This window comes from Micromesistius poutassou (assembly GCF_964030765.1).
Source record: "Micromesistius poutassou genome assembly, chromosome: 9".
In the NCBI taxonomy this organism is placed as follows: domain Eukaryota; kingdom Metazoa; phylum Chordata; class Actinopteri; order Gadiformes; family Gadidae; genus Micromesistius; species Micromesistius poutassou.
This window is the reverse complement of record NC_140279.1, coordinates 13,908,480-13,932,860: the sequence shown is the minus strand read 5'-3', so window position 1 is coordinate 13,932,860 and position 24,381 is coordinate 13,908,480. Positions and strand designations below refer to the sequence as shown.

At 42.1% G+C, this 24,381-nt stretch overlaps 3 protein-coding genes across 5 annotated transcripts in view; all 3 read left to right on the top strand.

Annotated features, from left to right (window-relative positions):
• Nucleotides 1–330: 330 nt before the first annotated feature.
• On the top strand, nt 331–4,264 carry LOC311353083 (protein ANKUB1-like; the record flags this gene model as incomplete). Its single annotated transcript, XM_084472917.1, has 6 exons — nt 331–393; nt 2,431–2,647; nt 2,920–3,034; nt 3,173–3,569; nt 3,993–4,078; nt 4,183–4,264. The coding sequence occupies 6 exons, from the start codon at nt 331–333 to the stop codon at nt 4,262–4,264; spliced, it is 960 nt and encodes a 319-aa protein (XP_084329043.1).
• A 558-nt stretch (nt 4,265–4,822) lies between these two features.
• On the top strand, nt 4,823–16,827 carry ppp1r2 (protein phosphatase 1, regulatory (inhibitor) subunit 2). Of its 2 annotated transcripts, XM_084472519.1 has the most exons (7): nt 4,823–5,175; nt 9,669–9,776; nt 10,076–10,159; nt 11,696–11,802; nt 13,303–13,545; nt 13,939–13,971; nt 14,196–16,827. In XM_084472519.1, exons 1-7 carry the CDS (start codon nt 5,045–5,047, stop codon nt 14,213–14,215), a joined length of 726 nt encoding a protein of 241 aa, XP_084328645.1. In that variant the 5' UTR covers nt 4,823–5,044; the 3' UTR covers nt 14,216–16,827. The 2 variants fall into 2 exon arrangements, with proteins under 2 accessions (XP_084328645.1, XP_084328646.1); XM_084472520.1 differs by lacking the exon at nt 13,939–13,971.
• A 720-nt stretch (nt 16,828–17,547) lies between these two features.
• The window catches only part of LOC311353440 (arf-GAP with coiled-coil, ANK repeat and PH domain-containing protein 2-like), a 47,192-nt gene continuing 40,358 nt past the window's right edge, over nt 17,548–24,381 (top strand). For both annotated transcript variants that reach the window (XM_084473352.1, XM_084473353.1), the window contains exon 1: nt 17,548–17,892. In XM_084473352.1, coding sequence (XP_084329478.1) covers nt 17,840–17,892 — 53 coding nt within the window. In that variant the 5' untranslated portion in view covers nt 17,548–17,839. The remainder of the gene's footprint in view (nt 17,893–24,381) is intronic.

Here is a 24,381-nt window from a genome sequence, read left to right as displayed (position 1 = left end):
ATATAAATAGAAGTCATACAAAATATAGGAATATAAATAATATTGATTAAAATACAAGACAGGAGAATTCAGGTCCATCAGCAACAAAATTCACAGAACAGTGCAAATTCAAAATGGGAAGATACGAAAACTGAATATCAAGCCTGTGTTTAATTTTGATAAAGAGTCTTCCTCCCAGTGACCCACTCTGATTCCCTGGCCACAGTGAATGATGCCGGCCCCCCCTTATGCAACGGCCCAGCCCCTCACTTTATATACCTCACACACACTGCTCTGTCTGACCAGAACACCAGCAAAGGGGCAGGGGAAGGAGGCGGATGGCTGTCAGACATGAAGATCTTCGTCTCTTATGAAGACTTCAGGGAGCCCTTCCACGTCTCTCCGGACCAGACTGTGAGGGCCGTTAAGCAGATGGTGACGGTAGTAAAAGCTCTAAATGGGGTCTCTTCTGGGATCTTCTTATTCCGGTTACTTTACTGATTTCCATCATACATCTTTTTTCTTTCAAACTTAAAAAAATAGATATCTTTGTCGAGCACTATAGAAGAAAGATAAAGGGAAATTAGTAGCCGACTAAGACATTGAAATGTCTATGTGTAATAATAATATAATAATATACCATATGTATATCTGCATATCTTAGAGTGTCACACATTTGTGTCATCAAATGTCATCATTGTTAATCTTATGTTCTTTTATTTTTAGAACTATTTTCTTTTGCAACTAGCCAATGACAAGGAGGTCCAGCAGGTGCTGGAGTTAAGTTATGCTGGTGCATCTCTGCAGGATTGCTGGGCCCTGGGTGACGTGGGTGTCAGTCCTGGGGCTGTTCTTCGATGCCTCATTAAGGTATTTAACAAAATTATAGTTTAGAGTATAGAGTTAAATAATGTACTTTTTAAAGGATTCGTAGTCAGAATAAAATCTTGTTTAAAGGTCTATAATATAATTTGGTTTGATGACTGATTGATATGTTCCAATTGTAGTAGAATAAAGACTTAAGCACATTCTGAATTCATCAAATGTTTAGCAAGATGCTATTGAGGACTTGTTTGTGTTAATTATATGTCAATTAATATTAGTCTAAATGACAGTGGGACAACAAGTTATATTATTGTTTAGCTTCAAAAATAGTACATTTCAAAGTTAGTTTTGAATACATTGTAAACAAATATTTGAGAAAAGACACTTTTATATATACTCATTATTTTATTGTTGTTAATGCATACCCTTGGTCTTTAAGAATAATGTTGTGTTATAAAACATGTGTTACTGTACATGTTGTAAAACGTTAATTATTCTGCAGTAGCTATAAGATTAATATGTGTGGAAAACGATGGCCTCTGACCGAGACACAGCAAGGTTAAGCCACATCTACTCAGGAGCAAAGCACATGAAGCCATTTTATCTAGGTACTCTAGCAAAGACAAAAATGTGCATTTTTCAAGAGCTCTATCCCACACATCCTGAAGAGAATCTCATCAACATTTTCTGTGTAGATGATACATTCATTAACACTAAATACAGTAATTCTAGACAACTTACATTGTTTTCTTTTTCATGCAAGATGTTCCCAAGAGAGAAACTGCTTTCCAGGAATGGGTTTAGTGTTAGTCTTCAGTTTATCCTGTTGACGCCTTGTGTTGTAACAGTCATTCAAAGACAAACCTTTTAAACTATCAGACAGATGCCAAGACTGTCACTAGGCAACTTTGCATAAGAAATCACATACTCACAAGCACGTGTGTGTGTGTGTGTGTGTGTGTGTGTGTGTGTGTGTGTGTGTGTGTGTGTGTGTGTGTGTGTGTGTGTGTGTGTGTGTGTGTGTGTGTGTGTGCGTGTGTGTGTGTGTAGGTATTTATTGTCCTCCAAACTTTACTACAGAGTAACAATAGCAGTGCTACAAAAAGGCTACACATACTCATTGCATCAGTGTGCCAACAGCAACATCTGCCTATGGAGAATAGGGAGGCAGAGAGCAATTCCAGCAACAATGTACCCTTACCAATATTACCATAGGATATTAAAAAATATAAATATAGATATAATAAAAAGTCAACAGCACATGACAGACCCAAGCATTTAAATATAAATATAAATGATGAAATAATATAAAACCAATATTTTATATTAATATTTGAATATAATTCCCAGGAAAATCTTTCTATGAAGAGATGTTATTCTGAAAAAACTTGAACTCATGTTTTACCGAAAAAAGCTACATAATAATATATGTATATAATATGTCTGTTTAAGGGCTTTCAACATATTGTTAAATCACTCTGGACGATAGAGGTCAAGAAAAAACATTGTAACTGTAATCAGACACCCTGTGAACATGAAGATTAATTTGAGTAAACTTTTTATTTCACAATGCAACCTTTCTAATGGCTAAACACATTTTTGTGCTTTGTCTTCCTTTTTTTCCAGAACAAACCGCCACCTGCGATACAGGTGTTCAATGTAGTGACGCAGGAGACATTCTCCGTTATAGAACCTACACCCCTTTTGAGTACCACTGTAGCCAGGCTCAAAACAATCATCTCCCTGCATGAAGGCCTGCCAGTCAGCACCTTCAGACTGAGCACGGCTCTTGGAGTTGAACTCTATGACTGCAACCTACTGAGCGACTATGACATAGAATTGGGTAAGCTGATATGTCACCACTTATGTCCTTCTCTTATGAATATTTGACACCTTGTGGTTTAAAGTCATTGTTATATTGTGCACTCTACAGACTTGAAGGTGTTATACACAAATACTAGTTTGTTATCATAAAGTGTATTATTAAGTCTCTATCAGCCTTTGGTTTGCTGCTAGACCAATTGTTTTAAAAATGACTCACTGAACGTTTCAATATTTTTTTCTGCATGTTCTGTTCGTATAGACTGCAACAGTTTCTGATTTTTCTAATCTCAGGGAGTACTCTTCAATTGGATACATGGGACGGGTGGGTAGAGTTCATTCAGGGCTGTGTGCGAGGACACAGATTGGCAATCCAATGCCACCTGTCAAAAGAGAAAGCAGTGATGAGGTGGGATGCTAACACATAGTTTGTGTCAATAACAGAGAACTCCATTGTACTCTAATGTCAAATATATTCAAAGAGTTGTGGTATGGGTTTCAATCACTCAGTGAGTCAAGTGAGATCAATATTTTGCTGTTATTACAGGTTTCAACTGCGGGTGGCGCTCTACATCGCTGCCTTCCTGGGCCACCTGGAGCTAGCAGACTGGCTTCTACAGAGGGGGGCGCGCCCTGAGCGGCCAGTGGGGGTCCATCCATATCGTCTGTGGTGCCACAAAACTTCCCACCCAGACAGCAGCAAGTGCCCCATCCACATAGCCTCAGAGCGCGGTCAGCTCCTCATTCTCAAACTCTTCGTCAGCAACAACCCTGTGACCTTGGCCTCTAGAGACCGTGGTGGCCATTGCCCCTTGCAGATTGCCCTCCAGCACCATCACAAAATGTGTGTGTGCTACTTAGTCAGCAAGCTCTACTCGGTGATGTCCCTGCCAAAGATGTGTGTGCCAATGCGTGTCTACCTTCAGATCAAAGCTTGGGTGAAGGTAGGACAAACAAAAGCAGCATTCAAGAGAGCGCATGCAACAAGGGCTTCCATTAAATCCAGGGCCGGAGACACAGTGCTAGTGGATGGCTTCACAGAGTCGAAAATGTCCTCCAAACCTGTTAGAGATGAGACCAAAGTACCCAGAAAGTTTGGAGCCAAGGTTTTGACACCTCTCACGGGATCACGTCTACTCTCCAGACGGCCACTAGAGGGAGACAACCAGCAGCTGCAGAGCTTGGGTTCTGCCGACAATGCTGTGTGCAAGAAAATACAGAGACAACGAATAAATTGTAGAAAGAGAGGTGTTGTCTTTTCAGGTGAAAGCAGGGATGACAGGGATAGAGATTCGCCGGGAGGCAGGGCATGGCTGCCACCCATCACATTTGGCAGAAAACCAAGGCCGCTAAATCTCCATGCGCAGGAAAAGCCCCTCATGCTTAATAACGCTCATGCAAGTGGCGACCGCACCCACAAGGAAAATGCCATTTACTGGCTGGCCACTGCCAGGTCTGTCTATTACGAATACATTATATATGTTTTTCTTTTGTGTACAATAATATCGCTATACATTTTGTATTTGCATGTAACATGTATTTTTCTCTGTGATAAAGTACATTTACAGAGAAATCCTGGCTGCAGCAGCTAGGTGTGGCTCGATCCCTGGCCCGAAGGTGTGTCCAGAGAATGGATTAGAGACATTCACAGGAGGAAACACAGTTCCCTCACTTTATTTGTCATATGACGTCTGAGACTAAAGTGGCACTGTGACGCACAGCAAACCATAGACAAATTGTTCATAAATAAAATATATGAAAAGGCTTTTAAAGACAAGCCTACTGTTTTTCTTCTTAAAAACTATTTTTGGGTTGTGTTGAGGTATTTTCCTATCCCTAATATGTATTCAATTTTTGAAGCATGTTCCTATTTGATTTGGTAAATCCATAGACTGCATGAAATGTTAAAAAGGCTAAAACTTTGTTTGACAAAGGTCCATAAGGACCTGCCATGTTTCACTTAAAATAAAATCAATCAATATGTATACATTTAAGAGAAATGTATCATTTTGTTCTGCCCACATGTGTATGGGGTTCCCAGTACCTGGTATTTTTGAATACAAATATATTTTTGACCCCTTAAATATGGCGTATTTTATGAGCCAATATGTAAACTCATTGACTTCTCGCGAGATTGTGGGTCCAAGAAGACAGAGCCGCGCGAAGGTAGTGCCTTGCTTGGCAGTTGTATGCGTATGATGTGCGCACTGTCAATGTGTGCAGCACAGAATGATAGATTACTCTTAACTTTGTACAAGAGAGTGGAGTTATGAGGATGTGTGCATATAAAACGTAACTGGTCCTCGGTTTAAGGTAGTCAAAACTCAATTAATCTATAAGGAATCGCACTCTTCTAAGAAATTGCTACGAGACAATTTGCCTACTTTGAGAAACCGGCGGCGGTCAACCAGCGTGTGGAATGGCAGCGACACGACCGATCAAAGGTATCCTGAAAAACAAAAACAACGAGACCAACATCAAACCCCTGCCCGAAGATGTGCCCTCGGAAAACCCCGAAGAAACGCCTGGACTTTCTGAGGATGACCAGCAGTAAGTCACACGCCAACTAACTTCAGCCCAGTTTCCTAGCCCAGGCTGCTAGCTAAACACTTGTTAGCCGCCACCGGTGGTCCAACGAACTGCGGTTATGTCGAAACGTACTCCATCATTGCTCTATGTATGTAGAGTTCACTGTGTGTGTGTGTGTGTGTGTGTGTGTGTGTGTGTGTGTGTGTGTGTGTGTGTGTGTTATTGGCACGTCTCTGTGTGTGTGTGTGTGTGTGTGTGTGTGTGTGTGTGTGTGTGTGTGTGTGTGTGTGTTCATGGTAACCATCTCTGCTCTATTGAACGAGCGAACCTAAGCAGTTAGCTAGATGTGCAGAGAATAACCAGGCAGGAGCTAACAGCGGTGCTGGTGACAGGGGCGGCACAGTCACGTTTTACGATCCATATCTTACATGTACACTTGCCTTTGGGGCCCGCTTCTACAAACACCTGGTTGTTCCTGACCATTTCGTTATCGGTCAGCAAACAACTCGAGATTTCCGTCTTTCATACCAAACATATTCCACGGCAGTAAGGCAAGCCCTTTCAGGCTTCATCGTTGACAGTGTTTGGTTCTGGTTGAGCCCTACTAGGGATGCGCAGGTCCAGTAATGTTAGTGATGCTGTACATTTTGGCCCGGTTAGTGACCTGCGTTCACTCGTTAGATAGGCCACCAGGTTAATGCAGATCACCCACAATTGGGAGAAGTCTTTGACCAGTAATTTACTGCTGATATATTTTTTATTATTAATAATAGTTCTGAAGTATTATTATAATACGAGAGCAAATTGTATCAGTGAAACTGCAATGCTTGGTCTTTGACCTCGTTTAATACATCCGTTTACTCTAAACCAATGGATAATCAAGCAAGTGCTTGAACTTACTAAAAGTAAAACCTGGTAAAGCATTTGTTGAGAGCATTTACCAGCCCTTGTAGGGTGTAGTGTAGAATGTTATGTTGTATTTTGCTTTGTTTCCTTTTCTCCTTCTCTAGATGTTATTCGACAGCCTTTGGCTGAACTGCCCTATGAGAAAATAGGTCACGCAAGATGGCAGTTATTAATATATTCCATTCCCAATTGTGACACCATTTTTTTCCTGTGTTGATACGAAAATAGTCTCTGAAGAAAATAGGATGATGTGTGTTACCAGGCAGCACTAAATGCAAACTCCACAGTAGCTGCACTGAAGCATGCTAGAACCAGCATGGTGGAACGAGCTCCACACTGACAGGACAGCAGAAACCCTACACATCTTCTGTCGCAGACTGAAAGCTCACCTGTTAAGACCGCATCTTGGCCAATGAAAAAAACAAAAACAACAACTTTACCTCTTATTTCTAAAATGTAGCTCTAAAGAATATTGCTTAATTGATTAATCTTATGTACTTGATTTTATTTTTACTCTTTATTCATACTTTTTTGGGTGTATCTTCATGGTTGAATGCACCTATAGTAAGTTGCTCTGGATAAATGCGTCTGCTAAATTAATTTATTTTAATTTAAAAGCTACTATTTTCCATTAGGTTTCCAGTCTGAATGCCTACACAATGTAAAACACAAGAAATGTGTTTCCTTGGTAACCTGGTGAAGTTGTATTTTGCAAAGCTTTGTGGTTTTCAGCTAGTAAATAAAGACCCTCTGCTTCTTGGGAGACATGTCTGACCTTGGAAAGACTTTGACTGACTTTCAAAAGGTATTGACTATGATGCAAGGTTGTGCCAACAAACCTTAAACAATATGCTCTATTGTAGGGCATTGACTTGTGGCCAATGCAGCTTCAACAGAATGCAATTTATTATGAGCAGACTGTCAACAGACAATTTCTTTCTGTCTGCTCTTTGACCGTATCCTTAATGACCGAAGGCTTTAGTGCTTTCAATAAACTTGTTCATTTTGTTATGTTTGTTCATTTACTTTTATTATCAACAGAAGACAAAGTTAATTAGACATTTATTATTCATAAAATACAGAAAGACAGGCACTGGCATATTAAACAAGGTTGTCATTTTTAATCATACTTGACTCCAGTCCACCTGTAGGAAATTACATCCTATTTCTGAAGAATTATTTAAAAAGCTGGTTTTGAGGTACCTGCTGGTTGAGGGAGACATTCATATTATCATTTCTCTGAACACATTACTCAAATTCATTATTGTTTGGATGACTGAATTCGATGGGCTGACGGTGCAACTTTTTTCCTATTGGAGCCCTGTCTCTGGCCTGCAATCAACCAACCATTATCGTTGTTCCTTGTCATACATATTTAATTCCAAACAACAATGGTCTGTGTGTTTGGAGAAGGACATGTGCTTCTGTGAAACTGTATCTTTCCTTCACTATCTTTCAAGCCGCATATGTTGACAGGTTGGCACTGGCATGCAGTAAAGCTAGACTATATTGTGAAGGAACAACCCCCTACCAGGACATTTTATCCTGGTCATCGATGCCGACTGAGGGCAACTGAGGGCACTTAACTTGAAAAACAAATTCCATCTTACCAATGGGAGAACAATTTAAATCATACAGGTTATCAGTATAGGTGTAAGAGTTTGTCCAGGTATACACTTTCGTTCCTCTGTAGGGTTAGGCATTGCATTTCTTTAGATATTGTGCTGGGGTTGGTTAAAGTAGTTGAATATGAGTGAAAAAAGATTTGGATCATTTGTATTCATAATTGAAAGAGGACAGGAACCACAACAGGAACCACCTGTCTTTCAGCCTAGGGATGTTGACCTCAAGCTCTGACTCACTAAATAATTCTGAAATAATTATTTAGTGAGTTTTTTTCATGATGATAATCCTAAATAATTAACCCCAGCGATGCCCTTTGCCTGCAAAATGTGTAAAGGGACGCTAATAAAACTCACCAGAAACTTGATCAACAAAGGACCTACACTCCATGATTAGTAACCTAGCAAGACCTGCTAAATCCTAACAACACCAGCCAACAAGGTCCTGTATGTCATGTTCCTGTGTGTCCATTTCTTATCTCTCAGGGATCCGTTTGATTGAACCCCTCCGAACACACTTGAAACTGCAACATTGGAGACCTTTAGACCTTTTCCACACCACCCACTCTGAGACAATGCCACCTGATAGTGCATCTCGGCTATCCATGACGGAAGCTCACTCCAGTTAATGAGTTCTTCTCAAGCTAGACCTACCCTGTAAAGCCGGCCACCTCGGAAAGATGCTCTGCAAAGCATAGGCAGGAATATGTCTCTATATTTAGTCCCTGATACTAGTCTCTGCCCTTCAGGGGAGTGCGATCCACTTCTCTCACAGATGGAGGTTGCGTCATCGACACTCATTTCATTTCACTCGTTAAATTACAGATTATACCACTGCTGAATGGATTTGTAGTGGATTGAAGGCCCGGTGGTGGTTGTGAGTCACATAGACCCGACAAGGCTAGTTGGAGCTCAGGTGTGCAATTGTACAAAGTACTTTTCTTTGAAGGCATATGTAATTATAATGGATGCAAACTGCCTACTTGCATACTTTACACACACCAGGGTGGTTCAGAGTCTCAGCCACACAGCATGTCATCAATGCCCCCCACTGATCAATTCCAATATTGATGCTAACCTGCTGAGCTCTGACTTTTCCTCCTTCGTCCTCCTTGTGAGAGTGCTAAAAGAGGCTGTTCATAAGCGCCCTCACCCTGTATTGTGATTATGGGATAACCCCGCCCTCCCCAAGCTGACTGGGCAGTCTCTAGAAAAGCACTATTTAAATTAAATTAAACTGAGCTCTGAAATCACTCGTGAATTGGAATGAAATCTCTCCAGTTTTCTCCCTTGCCATTATTTTGTCGTTATTGTCTGAGGCAGACATGGCTCTTTTGTATTCATTTCCTTCAAGGATTTCAAATATCAGTCTATTGTCTCAAACACAGCTGTGAGAATATGCAGTGGCGGAGCCAGACTTTTTTTCAAGGGGTGGCCAGAGGGTGGCCGAGGCTTTATAGGGGCGGGGCCATATGGAATTGTTGAGGGGGGGGGCGAACGCGATTGTCGACCGGGGGGGGGGGGGGAGGCAAACGCGAACGCGTTTGTCGACGGGGGGGGCGAACGCGATTGTCGAGGGGGGGGGGGGCAGACGCGATTGTCGACGGAGGGGGGGGGGGGGGGGGTCGAACGCGGGAGGGGTGGCACCTGGGGTGGCCAATCAGGTTCCAGGGGTGGCCATGGCCACCCCTGGCAAATAGTTTTATCCGCTTTCCCCAAGTATTTTATTATGCTTGGTTATTAATCCATTTAGTTCTCGCTGGCGACACCTTTCTGCCAAACATTCTTCAATTTATTAATGGCATTAATCACCATTGTGTTACCTCATTCGGTCAATGGTCACATTTTCCTATTAACTCCAGTTTCAATGTTTGACTCTGTAAAAATGCTGTGGTAACACTTCAATCCTTTTATCCTTTGTTTTGGGTTATGTTCTTCCTCTGTTACCAACCCGCTTCCTCTGCCATTCTCCTCTCCTCTCTGCAGGAAAAAGTCCCAGAAGTGGGACGAGATGAACATCCTTGCGACGTACCACCCAGCTGACAAAGACTATGGTCTGATGAAGATAGATGAACCCAGCACGCCCTACAACAGGTGAGGAGCTCCTCGCCTCTCTCTCCCTTCACTCTCCTGTTTCTCCTTCTTTTACATCTTCTTCTTCCCATCCTCTCATTGACCAACCTTTGCCTGTCATGATTTTAATTTTAATCTGCTTTCTCTTCTGACCAATTTGTCTCTCTCTCACTCACACCTCTCACTCACTCAATCACTCTTATTCAACTATCCTGCACAAACCATTCCAACCCTCTTTCCCTCTGGTCTTTCGTTCAGTAAAAGGTCTCTGGTTTTGCTGTCGTCTCATTCTCTTAACACCTCTCTCTGTGCCCTCTCAGGATGGTGGGTGATGAAGACGACGAGGGTGCCCTCAGTGACTCAGACGGTCACAGTGCACCAACGGCCGACGACCTAGCCTCAAAGTAAGTGGATGGGGTGAGCAGAGAGAGGGAGGGAGTGATGGAGGGAGGCAGGAAGGAAGAGGGGAGATAGAGCTCCAGTGTATATTGTCATCAGACTTATGAGACTTACTGACTCATCAGACTTACTGATACCTTTTGATACCTGAGCAATTGATTGCCACAGCCAACCAAAAACAACCCCACCTGCCCATTTGACCTGCATGTGTACGCAGCTATTCTCATGGTGAAAGTGCTTTGAAAGTTATTGTCTTATCAGCTACTTTGCTTTATCCTCTGGTCTCTCCAATGACGCACATGGTTGTGAGTCGTAGTGCCTTTCTAAGTGCTGCTCCTGCATATAGTTAGCTGTGTACACACATTTGTGTTTGCTATTTATTACTTTGATCATCCTCCATCATCTATTATCAAAATAGGAGTATGATGTGTTAAGGAGGAGTAAGGATGGTGTGTCTCGTCACCAGCTGTCATGGTAAACAGTAGCGCTAGCAGCAGCTAGCAGCAGCTAGCAGCAGCAAGACAAGCATCCAGGCCTGACCTGGCAGTAACTCATGGCTGAGCTGCAGCGTGAAGCAGCTGCTCTGTCATAGCCTGCAGCCCAGAGCTGCCCAGGCAGAACGCTGTCGCAGAGTCTACTGTACTCTGCCTCCCTCTCAGCCTGTGTGTGTGTGTGTGTGTGTGTGTGTGTGTGTGTGTGTGTGTGTGTGTGTGTGTGTGTGTGTGTGTGTGTGTGTGTGTGTGTGTGTGTGTAAATTGTTTTGTTGGCGTCACAAAATAGTTTAGCAATCGTGTTTTTATATGTGAGATTAATACGCAACCGAATGGGAGCTGTGCTGGATTCGAATAGTAGGACTTTGCTCCTGGCTACTGTGCTCATACAAGGTAGTGCATTATCCAGGAAGGGTGTGTGCCTGGGCTCAGCACTAGAAGAAGGGAATGTAAGTGAGCTCCAGGCTCGTAAGTCAATTAGCTACTTTTGATTCACCAAAAGCCTTTTTGATATGCCAACAGCTGCTCCCTTCTCATCCCCCTGGTCAGTTCACTCCTCTCCTCCCTGTCTGTGTATCATCTCCAACATCACATGCTTTCTTTCTTAAGTATTGCTCTTGCCACATTTTGTCGATCCTTCCCTCGCGTTCTTCTGACTACAAGACTGAATCGTTTTCTTTCCCGAGGGGTTCTCTCCATCTCAGTGTCTGTCTGCTGGCTCTCCCGGACTAATAGCCTCTCCCCAGAGCCATTGTAGCTTTTACTTTAACGGTTTAATTCTGCCGGCGACCGTCCTTCTTTTTGTTCTGGAACCAGCACAAAACGTCACGAGACTGTCGCTTTCTTTCCTTTATTCAGGTTGACCTAGCTTTGGTGTGTTGTATATTCTACGGAGAATGGGCTTTGGGTTCATCGGTTCACTGCATGCGATCCCATCTCTGAATGAACACGCAGACAGACCACCAGAGACGCCTGTCTAGTCATGCTCCCCTCCCTGCTATATATTCTGTTTTAAGTCTTCTTTCATTTCCCCCAATCCGTCTCTTTCAGGCTAACGGCAGCAGAGAACGTAGATCACCGATTCATGGGGGGGGAGGAGGAGGAGGAGGGGAGCAGTGAAGAAGAGGAGGAAGAGGAGATAAGTGCTGAAGAACAAGGTACACGCACACGCACACACACTGAACTTTAGCCTTTTACCAAACGTCTTGTCCTTATTACTCCCTCAGAACAGTGGCGAACACACTGGGGCTGTTCCAAGTGAACAATGGCCCTTTTGGGACCACAGCCTCCAAGCCTTCTCCCTGTGTGTCTATCTGCCCTGTTCAAAGACTTGAGTCTCTAGAGCACTTCCGAGCCACACAGTGCGAACTGTGTTCAGTTTAGCTTGCCTGATGTCTCTCTACTCTGCAGACTGGGTGATAAGTGATGGACAGATATCAACCGTCTCTTGGACTAGATTAGAATGCTAATGTGTCCGCCTAAACCTGATTGGCAGATGAGGCATCTCGCTCTACAAACTCTTGGATTTAGTGTACCTTGTGGAATCTTTTTATTCCGTTTACACATGCCAAAGTACAGAACGTTCCCAACACCTACAGTAATAATGTGTTCAGGTTCTTACACATGCTAACAGCTGACCAACACATGCACCCTCGGCTTCTCGCCGTTCATCTTCCACTCAGGTCTCTCATTGCGAGCTTGGCCTCTAACGGTCTCCCAGCTAAATGTCGCTCACTTCCATATATGGTAACTGGGTCATATACTCCGTCCACCTCATCATAGCTGGATGTCTCCCCCAACCCCATTTAGCAGTGATGTTTTCTCTCAAGTTATTGTTTACTAAAATAGACCTCATACAGATGGTGTCGTCTGTAGTCTGAATGCTTTTGAAGTTGCTTCGCCTTCCAGTCTTTTTATATTTCTTATATAACCGCGTTCCTCTCCTCATTGAGGGATGTTTAATCCTTCAATCTCTAACCACTTCTTAACCACCATGGATTTGTAGTAATGTAGCGTGAAGTAGCTTATAGCAGATTACAGCAATATGTTGATGAATCCATTAGATAGATCAACCATTTACATTGCAATATTAGTAGAAGCAAGTCAGCAGGAAAAGGGATCTGGCTCCATACAGGGGGGGGGAAATATGTAACTTCACCTTGTAATGTTATTGAAAACATCACTCATGAAGTTGTAAGCAGTTAACATGGAAACATCCACTGTAACTGTGAAAGGGAAATACTTGCTGAAATGCTGCATATCTAAAACAGAAAAACGGCAATGGGGGAGCAGATGGCAGCGGGTTCACTCATATCAGGGACTGGTCGTAAAAGTTGGTGATCAGGGTGGAGAGATCAGTCTTTACAGCAGCAAGACCGTAAAAGGGTGGGAAGAATTGAGTCTGCAGTTCAAGTTCTGTGTCTGCGTGGGTAAGACACAAAAAAGGCGTCACCTCTCATTGATTTTTTTGCCATCTATTTTTGCTTTCTCTTATGTCCCTCCTTTTAATTTTTTATTTGACGTACTAGTACTTTCTCTTTAGCCAATAGTGTAGTAGTTAGCAAGTGTATGTCTTCGTGCTTCGGCACGTTGGCCCAAATAAACCCGCTACACTCCAGCTGTTGGTAACCCATTCCACATGTCTCCCTCTCTCACAGCTAAGAGGTCACAGTTTCAGATGATGAGGAAGATGCACTACAATGAGGGCATGAACATCAAGCTGGCCCGTCAGCTCATCGCCAACGAGGATGACGAAGACGAGGATGAGGACGAAGACGAAGAGATGAGGGACGTGACGGAGGAGCCCAGGGAGGAGGTGGCCACGGCAGCAGCACCAGCAGAGGAGGTAGAGGAGAAGGTGGAGGAGACGGAGGACATCCATGTTGACCCTCCGCAGGAAGGTGAGGAAGAGCTCTGGCCTTCAGGAACGCTTCAGTAACTGTGCTCTCGGCCTCTTTTGTTCATTTTCACTCCGTCACAATGTGACTCCTCCTGAACGTCTGATAGATGGAGCAAGTTAAGCCGGGGCAACTCAAGACACGATTCTCATTGGCTGTCAGCATTGTCAATCACAGAGATGAATACGTAGCTCCAGGATGACATGGGTGAATCAGCTCCATTGTTATATTTCCATCCATGGGTTTATTCAGTCCGCCAGGATATCTTTCTGATTTTTGGTAGATACCGAGCATTTGTTGTTAAGCCTGTTTGTTTCACCACGACTCATGCTGTCAATCATGACCTTCCTGATAAGTTGGCAGCTGTTGACACAGGTAATCTATTCTGTATCCCAGATATTGTGGAAAGGCTGGCTCTGAGGGACTACAGTAAGTGATTCAAAATGTTGGTCTTTCATGAATCGACACAAACATTGCCAAACCGTTATATTCAAGGTGTTAAACGGTAGCTCATCTTGTAGTCTTGTAATCATTAGTGTGCTCCAATCAATATAGTTCATGGCATCATCACTTCTTATTTCGATTGAAAAACGATTTGTTTTCTTAATTTTCTGTCATGTCAGTCTCTCACGCTCTTCTCTCTTGGTTCCTAGCTGAATCTCTGGACTCCTAGAAGTGGCGCTCCTCCCTCTGCTCTGTGTTATCCTGCTCATCTCTGCTCGTTAGTGATCCAGACAGACTACTCCGCTACTGTAATCGCTGTCCTGGTGTTGCACCAATCAGCCGACCACCACCTCTACACCAACTATAATTCAACACCTTCAACAGCCAATAACATTGCCGGCCTATCATCCTTGTCTACAACTCCTTTAAAAAAACGTAACAATGCAGTGCAATACACCCCTTAAAAAAAAAACGTGTTTTGACCTTTTACTTCTGGAAGAAGTGCTAATGCAGACAACTGACTTCCACTGTTGCCAAGAAGCCTATTCGTTTCCCTTTCTGACCTCTCTCACACTGATTTCCCGCCAAGGACTATGACCGGGTACTTGTCCCCGAACCCTTTTTAAAGACTGTGCTGGACCACTGATTGTTATGAAGCAGGTAGCCCTCTCCTCTCCGTTGATGAGCAGAGTGGGCCTGCTGACCAGATCCTCTGTCTCCACAGCAGCCGTATCGTCGCATGGCCCTCTGCATTATTTATCTCAATGGTGGTTGTAGTAGTCGGTAAGGGTTCCATTTATTTATGACCCATAACCTGGCTCTCCTTTGTTTTTTCCCATTCCCCACACATTTTATGTTAATCACCAGGATTTTTCCAGTGTCCTCCCCATAATGACTCATAATAACAATGATAATGCCAATTAGCCCTCTATCATTATGAAAAATAATGCCATTCGATTACGATTCTTTTGGGTGTAAGCATTGTGTGACCATATCTTTATTCCAGTGTATTATTCTTGAACAATTATAGGGGCTACTGATTTACCCTATATGTAATAGGACCTATAATTAATTTCACCTCTACTTGATAACCAGCAGAATATTCACGGCTAAAATATATATATATGTATTCAAATATATTGAACCAATCTCACTCATGAACGATTTATAGCATGGCTTCCCGGTTCAAATCTGATTTCTAATACAGAAAATCACTTTCCTTGCCGCTGCAGTAATGCTCTCCAATACATCTACTTATCCCTCATACATAAACTTCTGTCTGTTAAAGATGGAGCATTCGGTCAGTTCGGAATGTCATGTCTCATGTTATGCAAGACATGTCTTCCATAACAGGAACTTTGCTCAAATGTAAAGCTCAATCTGTAAATTATTATAAATTATACAAAGTTATGGTTAAATTAAATAAGCATTCTCTTTCAAAACTGGCAGGGCTCTGTTGTCCCTGATGGTGTATATTTTTTGGCATTTAGAGGACTTTTTTTTTACAGGATGAATTCAATTTTTGTAATGTAAAGCTGCCGGTTGTTGCATTTGCCTTGTCTTAAATTCCCAGCACAAGTGTTTCTGCTGGTTCTGGTGAGAGTTTAGGAAGGCTCTGCGAGAGTAAGAGAGAGAGACACTGTCTTAAGTGCTATTTACCCCTTCCCTTATATTATAGTTTAGACAAGAGGAACAAACCACTTGTGATTTAACTTATGTTCAAACGATTCAATGTGGAGGAAGGTCTGAAAGAGTATAGAAAGCACATTTTATGTAATACGAAGGTCTTGTAAAGATGTGAAAAGGGGTTTTCATATAATGCTATATTAAATGTAGTTGTACATGCACTGTTATAACCGGATATTACACATTGTCCTTAAATGTGTGATTGCCCATTACTGTGTTAATTTATTAGAACCCTAAGCATGTCTTGTCATATATTTTAAAAGCTTTTCTCTATATGCATCTGTCCCTCAGGCCTTATGCACACGTGAGAAGACTGTTTGTTGGTCATTACACAGATTGGACCGCCATATTGAGTTTGAGCCTTGTGGCTTTAAGGAGTAGTATTAGAGCAGAACACTGACTCACGGAGCTTACATTAAAGCTTACACTTGACCTGCAATTGTTCGGAAAATGTCAGTTTAAACTCTTCAACTCCTGAATATATCCAGTGGTAGACAAAAACTTAGTTCAAAACATAATGTTGACATGCATACATGGTTTGAGAACATTCTTAATAAAATTATCCGGATTTAATACCTGTACAATAATACAAGTAGGTGTGCCTGCCTGCCTAGGAATTTGACGCGAATACAATTACTGAAACAAAATGTTAAAAATTATAGTTCATTTGTGTGGCATGCTTTTGTTTCTTTATGATTTAAGAGTGGATAATGCGTGTATCTATAAAGCTGTATCTATTGCCCCCTCTTTACACAGATGCTCAATCTGCTATAGCTCATACTTGATGTGGCTTAAATCTGACAAACCTCTTATTCTATGACGTGTGACTTGTTGCAAAAAGGATGCATAAGAGTTTTGTTAGCTTTTTTTACTTTTAAAAGGGTCGACTTCGCACACATTTATTTACAAGTTGACTTTAACCTCAAGATGGAGATTGCAATACTTAACTGTATTCATGTAAGTGTGTATCAATCTATGCTATGGACAGGCCATGCCCTCTTTCCCATGCCCTCACCTTGCTTTTGAATAGCTAAATATTGACCATGTTTTCAAACAAACAGAAAAACATGTCTCCTTTAGTGTCTGTTTCAAGATTGTCTGATTCATGTGTTTTTGTATTTCGAATTTGCATGTACTTAATCACAAAGATGTGCACTTTTGTTTCTTCATTAAACAATGTTAGCAAAATCAATGTACCTTGGACCTTCATGTCATTAATTGTATTACAAAATGCTCAAATTGCATTAGGTTCCACCAGCTACGTTTCTTTATTCAAAAGGCTTGCATTGTAACTGCGCCCATACCTCTATTTATGCAGGATCACGTTCAAAGTGCATTGTTTCAAATGTGACTTGCACTTGTGACTCGCTTGTGGAAGGTTTCCCTCAGGTCATTATGTAATGCCAACCCATGGCCACAAGGTGGCAGTTGGACACGCAAAATAAGTTATCCATAGATTTACAACATCTATAAGCGGATAAAGCAACTTATTACTCAAGGTGGTCCACTGGTGTTGTTTTAACCTGTGACCATGGGTTGCCTACCAACTTTGGCTAAATCTCTGATCCATTTTTGTGAATCAATTTCGGATAGTACAAATACCACTTATTCGCAATATTTTCCTGGTTAATTGCAATTTCAGATAAAACAATGTGCACGGCTAATACATGTTTAGCACAACTTCAAACAGAGCAACACTTCAAACAGTAATAACTATGTAGTAAATTCGCTCGCCCTAGAGCTGGGAGCGGTATGATTGGCTGTCCCGCGGAGCATTCAGAAAAGCGCCTCTCTGCCCCTATAATCTGATTGGCTGTCCCGCGGAGAATTCAGGAAGCGCCTCTCCTCTCCTAGTGAAGGAACGGGAACGGACGCTTCCACTCCACTGGCGGCTATGACCTAGCGACTAGATACACACTCCGTTGTTTTTTTTAGCCACTTCCACTGACTTTTCCCGTAGAGTCGATAGAGACAGACATTCAAAATCTACACCTCTATGGTTGAATTGTCGGATATTTGTATTTAGAGCAAGCTAGCCGCGCTGGCTAGCTCGCAGTGTGAGACAGTTTGACATCTCGCAGGGATTAGCTCCACAGTATAAAGGTAACTAGACATTCCTGCCTGGATTATTGGCTTTAATCAAACATCTTCCCAGCCTCCAAGCAAAATGAAGATCGCTGTGGAATTTGAGGAGTGTTTGAAGGACTCTCCGCGATTCAGGTAAATTTATTCAGTGATGCTTTTTGCGTTGGATTTCGTGAGGAAAAAAGTAATCAGCTTGCGTCTTGCAAATATAATCTGGTGTTAGTGGTCTGCCAGTTTTCTATTTTTATCTTGAAGAAAACTGGGGCCAGGGACGGGACCATGCAGGGGCTTGGGGAGAGTCGACTATGATCCACATGTACAATTGGGGTCAGGCTTGGTGCCAAATGAATTATGTAGACGACGTGTATTATTAATTTTGAATTAAATACTTGGCTTACATTTTTTTTTCATTGAAAATTCAAAAATGTACAAGGCATTAGTTGTACATTTTGGATTGCCCTTTCCAAGTTAGGATACGCTGCATGCATAGTTAGACGTCTTTCTGAAAAGCAATATGCAATGGTGACGTGTGACTGTTTTAATATTTGCCTAACGTCACGTCTATCTATTTGTTGATGGACGATTTTTCTATGTCCATAGACATAAAACCCAAAGAGGCGAGTAAGGCCTACACTTACACTTTACGCACAGTATGGGTTTACCAAAACAATTCAGGAGCAGTGCCTCCCCTCCCCTCCCCTCCCTGTCCCGTCTTCTACTGCATCATTCCCTCGAAACCAGGGGCAGATGTCACAGAAGTTGTTCGCTTTTTCATTTTCTTGAATGTTTTATTTTAAACCAAACCACCCAGTCTGCTGTGAGAGAAGTAACGTGAGAAGAGCTGGCCTGTATCCGAGTTGTTGTGGAGGTTAACCTTGTATAACGCCCTGTGAAAATCTAACTGCTTTGGTGATTTGCTTTTCTTACTCATGTGGTAATCAAGGAGCAAGTCTCAGCTAATGTTGTCTCCTTACTTTACTTTGCTGCAGTGTACAACATCATCTTGAACAGGGAGTAAAGTTATTCAATAGTACACCTCTACATTAGCCTGATACATGAAGGTATGTACTTATGGTAACCAGATCATTGACTTGCATAACAAGAGGTCAGCTTCCTCCCTTTTTTCGATACGATTGGTACATAATTGTACATAGTAGTTACTTGGTTACTCAAGCGAAGGGGTTTCCATGAATTGCCTTGCACCTTGATTCAAAGTTCCTCAATTCGTTTTTCGCAACGTTTTATTTTGTATTGCTCATTAGGGGGTCAAGAGAATAGAATGCAGTTGAGGTTCCGCCTCAGCAGCTGGTTTGCATAGAAAGGCGAACTAGACCATTGCACTTTGAAGGGGATCATAAAAAGGAGTTATTGGACCACAAAGTCCACTAGGTTCCTTGTGGGTCAAGAGGACGGACCAAAGACATATGAAACCACACGTGTACCACCGCCACTGCTCTGTCTATTTTTCCAAACTCTTCAAGTTATCTTTGGCAGAGAAAAGGATCTAGTGAGACTGAGAGAAATGGACAAAAAAACCATCATCAAACGCACACCAGAGCAGAGGAACTGTAACGGCTCCACATCTGTTTCCATTTTGGTGTTTGCCTTTAAATTTGCGCCAGAGAATATGGGGGCCCATCATGTGGAGAGGGTTGTTTTTATGTGGTGGTGTGATGGCACACCCACATCTTTCCCTTCTCATCCCCCGTTTTAGGTTGTAAGCTGTGTATGTAGTGACGGACAAACTACACTATCAAGCAGGGTAGTAAGCACCATTAAGCACCATTCTCTTAAACTATTGACATTCTCTTAAACTATTGATATATTCTCTTCAACTATTGATAGTGTTCTTGTTTTATTATATATTTTTATTATGTATAATTTTTCTTATATATATTTTATTATGTTGCTATTCTTACCACAATTTTTCATTTTATTTTAAATATATATTATTTGTATCTCTTTTGTTAATCTATTATGCCTACTACATATTGTTTGCCTGCCAGGTCAATAAGAATTTCACTGTACAGAATGACCCTGCGTTTTCTGAACAAATGACAATAAAACACTTTGACTTTGACTTTTAAAAAAACAAAATTGATGAAAAAAACAAAAAAAACAATTGCTGAGCCTATTACAATTCTTACTAGTGTTATTGCTGTTCATTGTTCACAAAACAATAGTAGGAGTACTAGGTGGGGGAGCAAACTCTATATGTTATATGATTCTTAAAATGGCATCATCGAATCATATGCATGCTGGTAGTTATTGACCATGACAACCTTAAAGTACATTTCCTAATGCAGAGCTTACATCTGCAATTCATCCACAATAAGGATCACTAGTCTCAAGTGTACTTCACTTCAGCCGACTGAATGCTAACAAATTCATAGAGTGGCTAAGCCTATTAAGCTTAGCTTCATCTTCCTATCCAGTGTTGCTCTGTCTCGTGTCAACACTGGAACAAGATTGGTCTTTAAGCTGTTTCCATTGTTGTAAAGACAGTGAGGGGCAAATGTGGGTCAGTGATATCTAACGTATCCCTCTGATCACCTTCAACTCATGTCAGTCTTCTGCGATCCAGAAAATCGATCCCCTCCATTGAACCATAACAACACTAATGTTTTATAGTATATTATAGTATGATTAATATACAATCCTATAATTGATGGAATACATGAAGCACCTTTTTCAATTACCTATTTCTCATACAACCATTTTACGTGACCTTAATTACATTTTGTTTTAATTAATTATATTATTATATTATTAATTATATGACAAATATTCATTGTCTATTTACCCTTAGTCATGGCTGTCGTAGGAGCTGGGATATATGGGAGTGTTGCAGGGTGCCAGGCCTGAGCGAGCAGTGCTTATAATTAGACTGGCATACGTCTCCCCCGTGGAGACCAGTTGTTAGTATTTGGTATGCCTCGGTAGCCTTGGGATCATTTAGGCTAATGAAGCTGCAGTCCATTACCTTTTGAAATGGCCATTCATCAAGGCAGTTTAGCACTTGAGTGGCAGCCGCAATTAAAGCAATGGCAAATTGTACGGTCCTACCTAAGTCTTCCCAGTAAACACTAAATAATACTAGTTATTTCTGTTGTTTGCAGGTGTGTAACACCCTGCTGCTGCTGCTGCTGTGGCAATCAGTCAACATCTGATGATATATTATAAAAGATATCCCAAAGCGAAACAGTAAAAGTGGTGGTGGAAGGGTGGTCGCTGTGGTGGGTGGTGTGGGCGGGGTGGTGTTGGTTGGTTGGTTTCCTGCCCTGATCGCGGGTGTGTCTTTGTACTGTAACGCTAACCAATGATGTGGAGGCTGCCGGAGAGCGGTTTGGGTGTGTCTAGAGAGGACGTAGTCCATTGTGTAGGCTGATGTTATTTCTTTTCCTACAGGACTGACTTCCTAGTAACTGTAGTAGGCTGACTCACTGTGGGCCGCGGGAGGCTCTTCGACATTGCCCTTGGCCTAACTGAACCTTACTCTTTACCTTACCATCTTACTGATTCATGCATCGCTCTCTAGATTTATCTTGGCTCTTGCCATTTTGATTTTCATCATTTTGAAATGATTGTATGGTTTAAGCTGGTTTTCCTGGACTATAGACACAATCATAATTTATTTTAACCTCTGAAGCTTCTTTCCTATACTGGCTTTTTTAGTTAAGGGGATCTCGGCTGTAAACATGAATTTACTTGGATTCTTATTTGTGCTGCTCATTCGTGCCAAGTCATTGACTGACTCTCTACACAGTAACATGGTCTCTTTCAATTTCTTCATACCATATATGTCCACCATCACAACTAATAATGGATTGAGGCAGAATTCCCCCTGATCCGTCTTAGTTGTGTGCAATCCTGCCTTTTGAGATAATGACCTCATCTTGTTGACACTTTTTTCTGATCGTGTTTCACTCCTCCTGGCCCCCATCACCACCGGTTTACATATCAACACTCTGCTCTCTCTCTCTAACAATTACAGGACATACGTCACCACTACCACCCACCCTCAGCCCTCCCTCCACTTTCCACCCAGGGGCCGCAGTGCTTAACAGTCACCACCGAAACTGTACTTGGTTCTTAATATAGAGCCGCAGAGAGGTGTTGCATGCATACAAGAGGAAACAAACGCCCTATTGTTTTTATTTAATGGACTAATAAAAGCTCTATTTATATTACACCGTTCATGAAGACATCCAACTTCATGTGAATCAATTAAATGTAAACAATACTTAAACACGCACCTATTTAATAGCCAATGTGTATATGATCACATGGTGTTCCATATCAAATCAAGTTCTGTGTGTAACCTTCCGGTGACCCCTAGAGATGGGGTATCTATGCTTAAGGTCTATATCTGATCAGGTTACTTGAGATGCTTTATTACTATTGCAACAACACATCATCAGTAGGGTAAAACTAACCTGTCTCACGACGGTCTGAATGCTTTTGTTCCACTGTCCATTGCATTTAGATAAATAATCTTTAACTTATTTCGCTAAACATGTAAATTTGTTTAACCGTGTACTAACATACTGCCATGGCCATTAACAAGGCACAAACCGCCGCTGCACGTGCAAATAAACCTAGCTTCAAGGCAGCAATACACACATTTATTTCCACTGCTAAAAGACTTAACAGTTACCATTGGACGTATTCAGTTACGTTACATACACACTATATCCTGACTGGAGTTCCACACACATATCTCAGGCAATCCAACAAATTGCCAACTAATTACCTACTCTAGCAACACACATAATGTCCAGCGGCTAACCCTGTGCTAGTTAGCTAACCAGAACAGGTAACTCACCAGGCTAGTCCCCTTAAGGATTCTTTTGAAAAGCGCCCGTCCGGAGCTCTCCCCACAGGATTCCTCCCGAACCACCTGTAGCTTCCGTTACTAGGTATCTTATATATCCTTAAACTACTAATCGCAGCTGTCTCGCAACACCGTATGCTGCGTGTCATCGGCTCTCTCCATGCATGCGCTTGTGATGCATTCAAGGGACATCGTATACCACACTACTTAAATAAAATAACTAAAATCACTTGGGTTACATGTACATCATCATAAGCACCCTATGATGAAGAATAAATTATTATACTATATTTCAATTACCATGCCCTTGCAACAAAAAAAATCCAGAAATCCTTTCCTTTGAGATAACGACGTACTAACCGTGTAAAATCCAACCAAAGATGGTGATTAAAACAAGTAAGCATTCTTTGAAATTGACAGCAAAGTTTAAAGGTGATCGGGCCGACCCGTGTGTCAGATTTCGCAGGCATTCAGTCATCGTGCCTGCAGGCTGGTGGGTGACTAACCTGTTCTAACCACCTCCTGCAAGGCAGACAGAACCGGGCCTCTGGCCGGCAGCTGGAAGCCTTGATAGGCCCTTTGAGTCTGTGCCTCCCAGGTAAATGAATGCAAATTAATTCTCTTATCTCCATATTTAGTGATAAGTATGCCTGCATGCAGGTGGAGGGGGAATGAATCCTCACAGACTGGTGTTGTGTACTTTGTTCTGTTTGAGTGAGATAATTAGGCTTTAGGGGATTAGGGGACCCCTTAGCCATGGAAATGGTCAGACTATTACAACACACAATAGGTAATAATGGTAGGAATTTGACTTCTGCTCTGTAATTACTGTAGCTCACTCTGAAAATGATTAAATGAATAGCCGAATCTCCTCAGGTTCATAAACTACACTGGACCCCGGCCGGGAGAATGCCTAAAGATTAAGTGTAATGGTTTCTCCTTCGACTCCCTCACTGAGCAGAACCAGAGGAGGGTTTCATGGGTCTTAATGCCTTGTATCCTTTGCACATGGTAGGATTGGGTTATTCCCTTGCTGTTGAGAAGGTGAGCTCTTTTCTACACGGCCATTCATAAATGAGACCAAATCCACAGCACAACCCAATGGCATGGTCTGGTTTTGAGAGAACTCTGACCCACATATTCCCTCAGTGCTGCTGACCAAGCGGCGTGTTTCACCGGTGGTTAGATTGAATTTCCCTTTTCCTTTCTGGCCTAATATTCTTCATAATGTCATACCTAAACTGTACTATACTGTCTTCCTTTTGTACCAATAAATGTAGGTCTATCCCTCTTCTGTCTTCCTTTTTTGTGTTCTCTTGTCTTTGCCATATTGGTGATGGATTCTTTCCATCACAGCTTCTCTCTCCAAGACTCATGAATGGCAATGAGCCCACTGCTGGATGGGTATCAAGTGTGCTGGTCCCAACTGGCCCTCTTCAGCTGAATTTAGGGGGGGGGGGGGGGGAGAAACTTATGACTCCAAGGGTTGGGTGATTCAGGAAATGTATGCATAACCACAGTAGCTCTCCTGTCTTCTATATCCTGGTTGGCATTGCACCAGTTGAGTGGTGTGATGGATTGGTGCTAAGATTCCCTGAGGTGGGTTGCACCAAGGTTGTGGTGCAATGCAATGAATCAGGGATGATATTGTGTTAGGACTGCTTTTTTTCCTTATTGGACCGTACGTGGCGATTATGCCGCAGAGACTGATTAATGGGTCTGTCACTCGGACATGGGGATTCACGGATAACAATAACACTTCTTCTCTTTCCAACACGGGCTGATCGCTT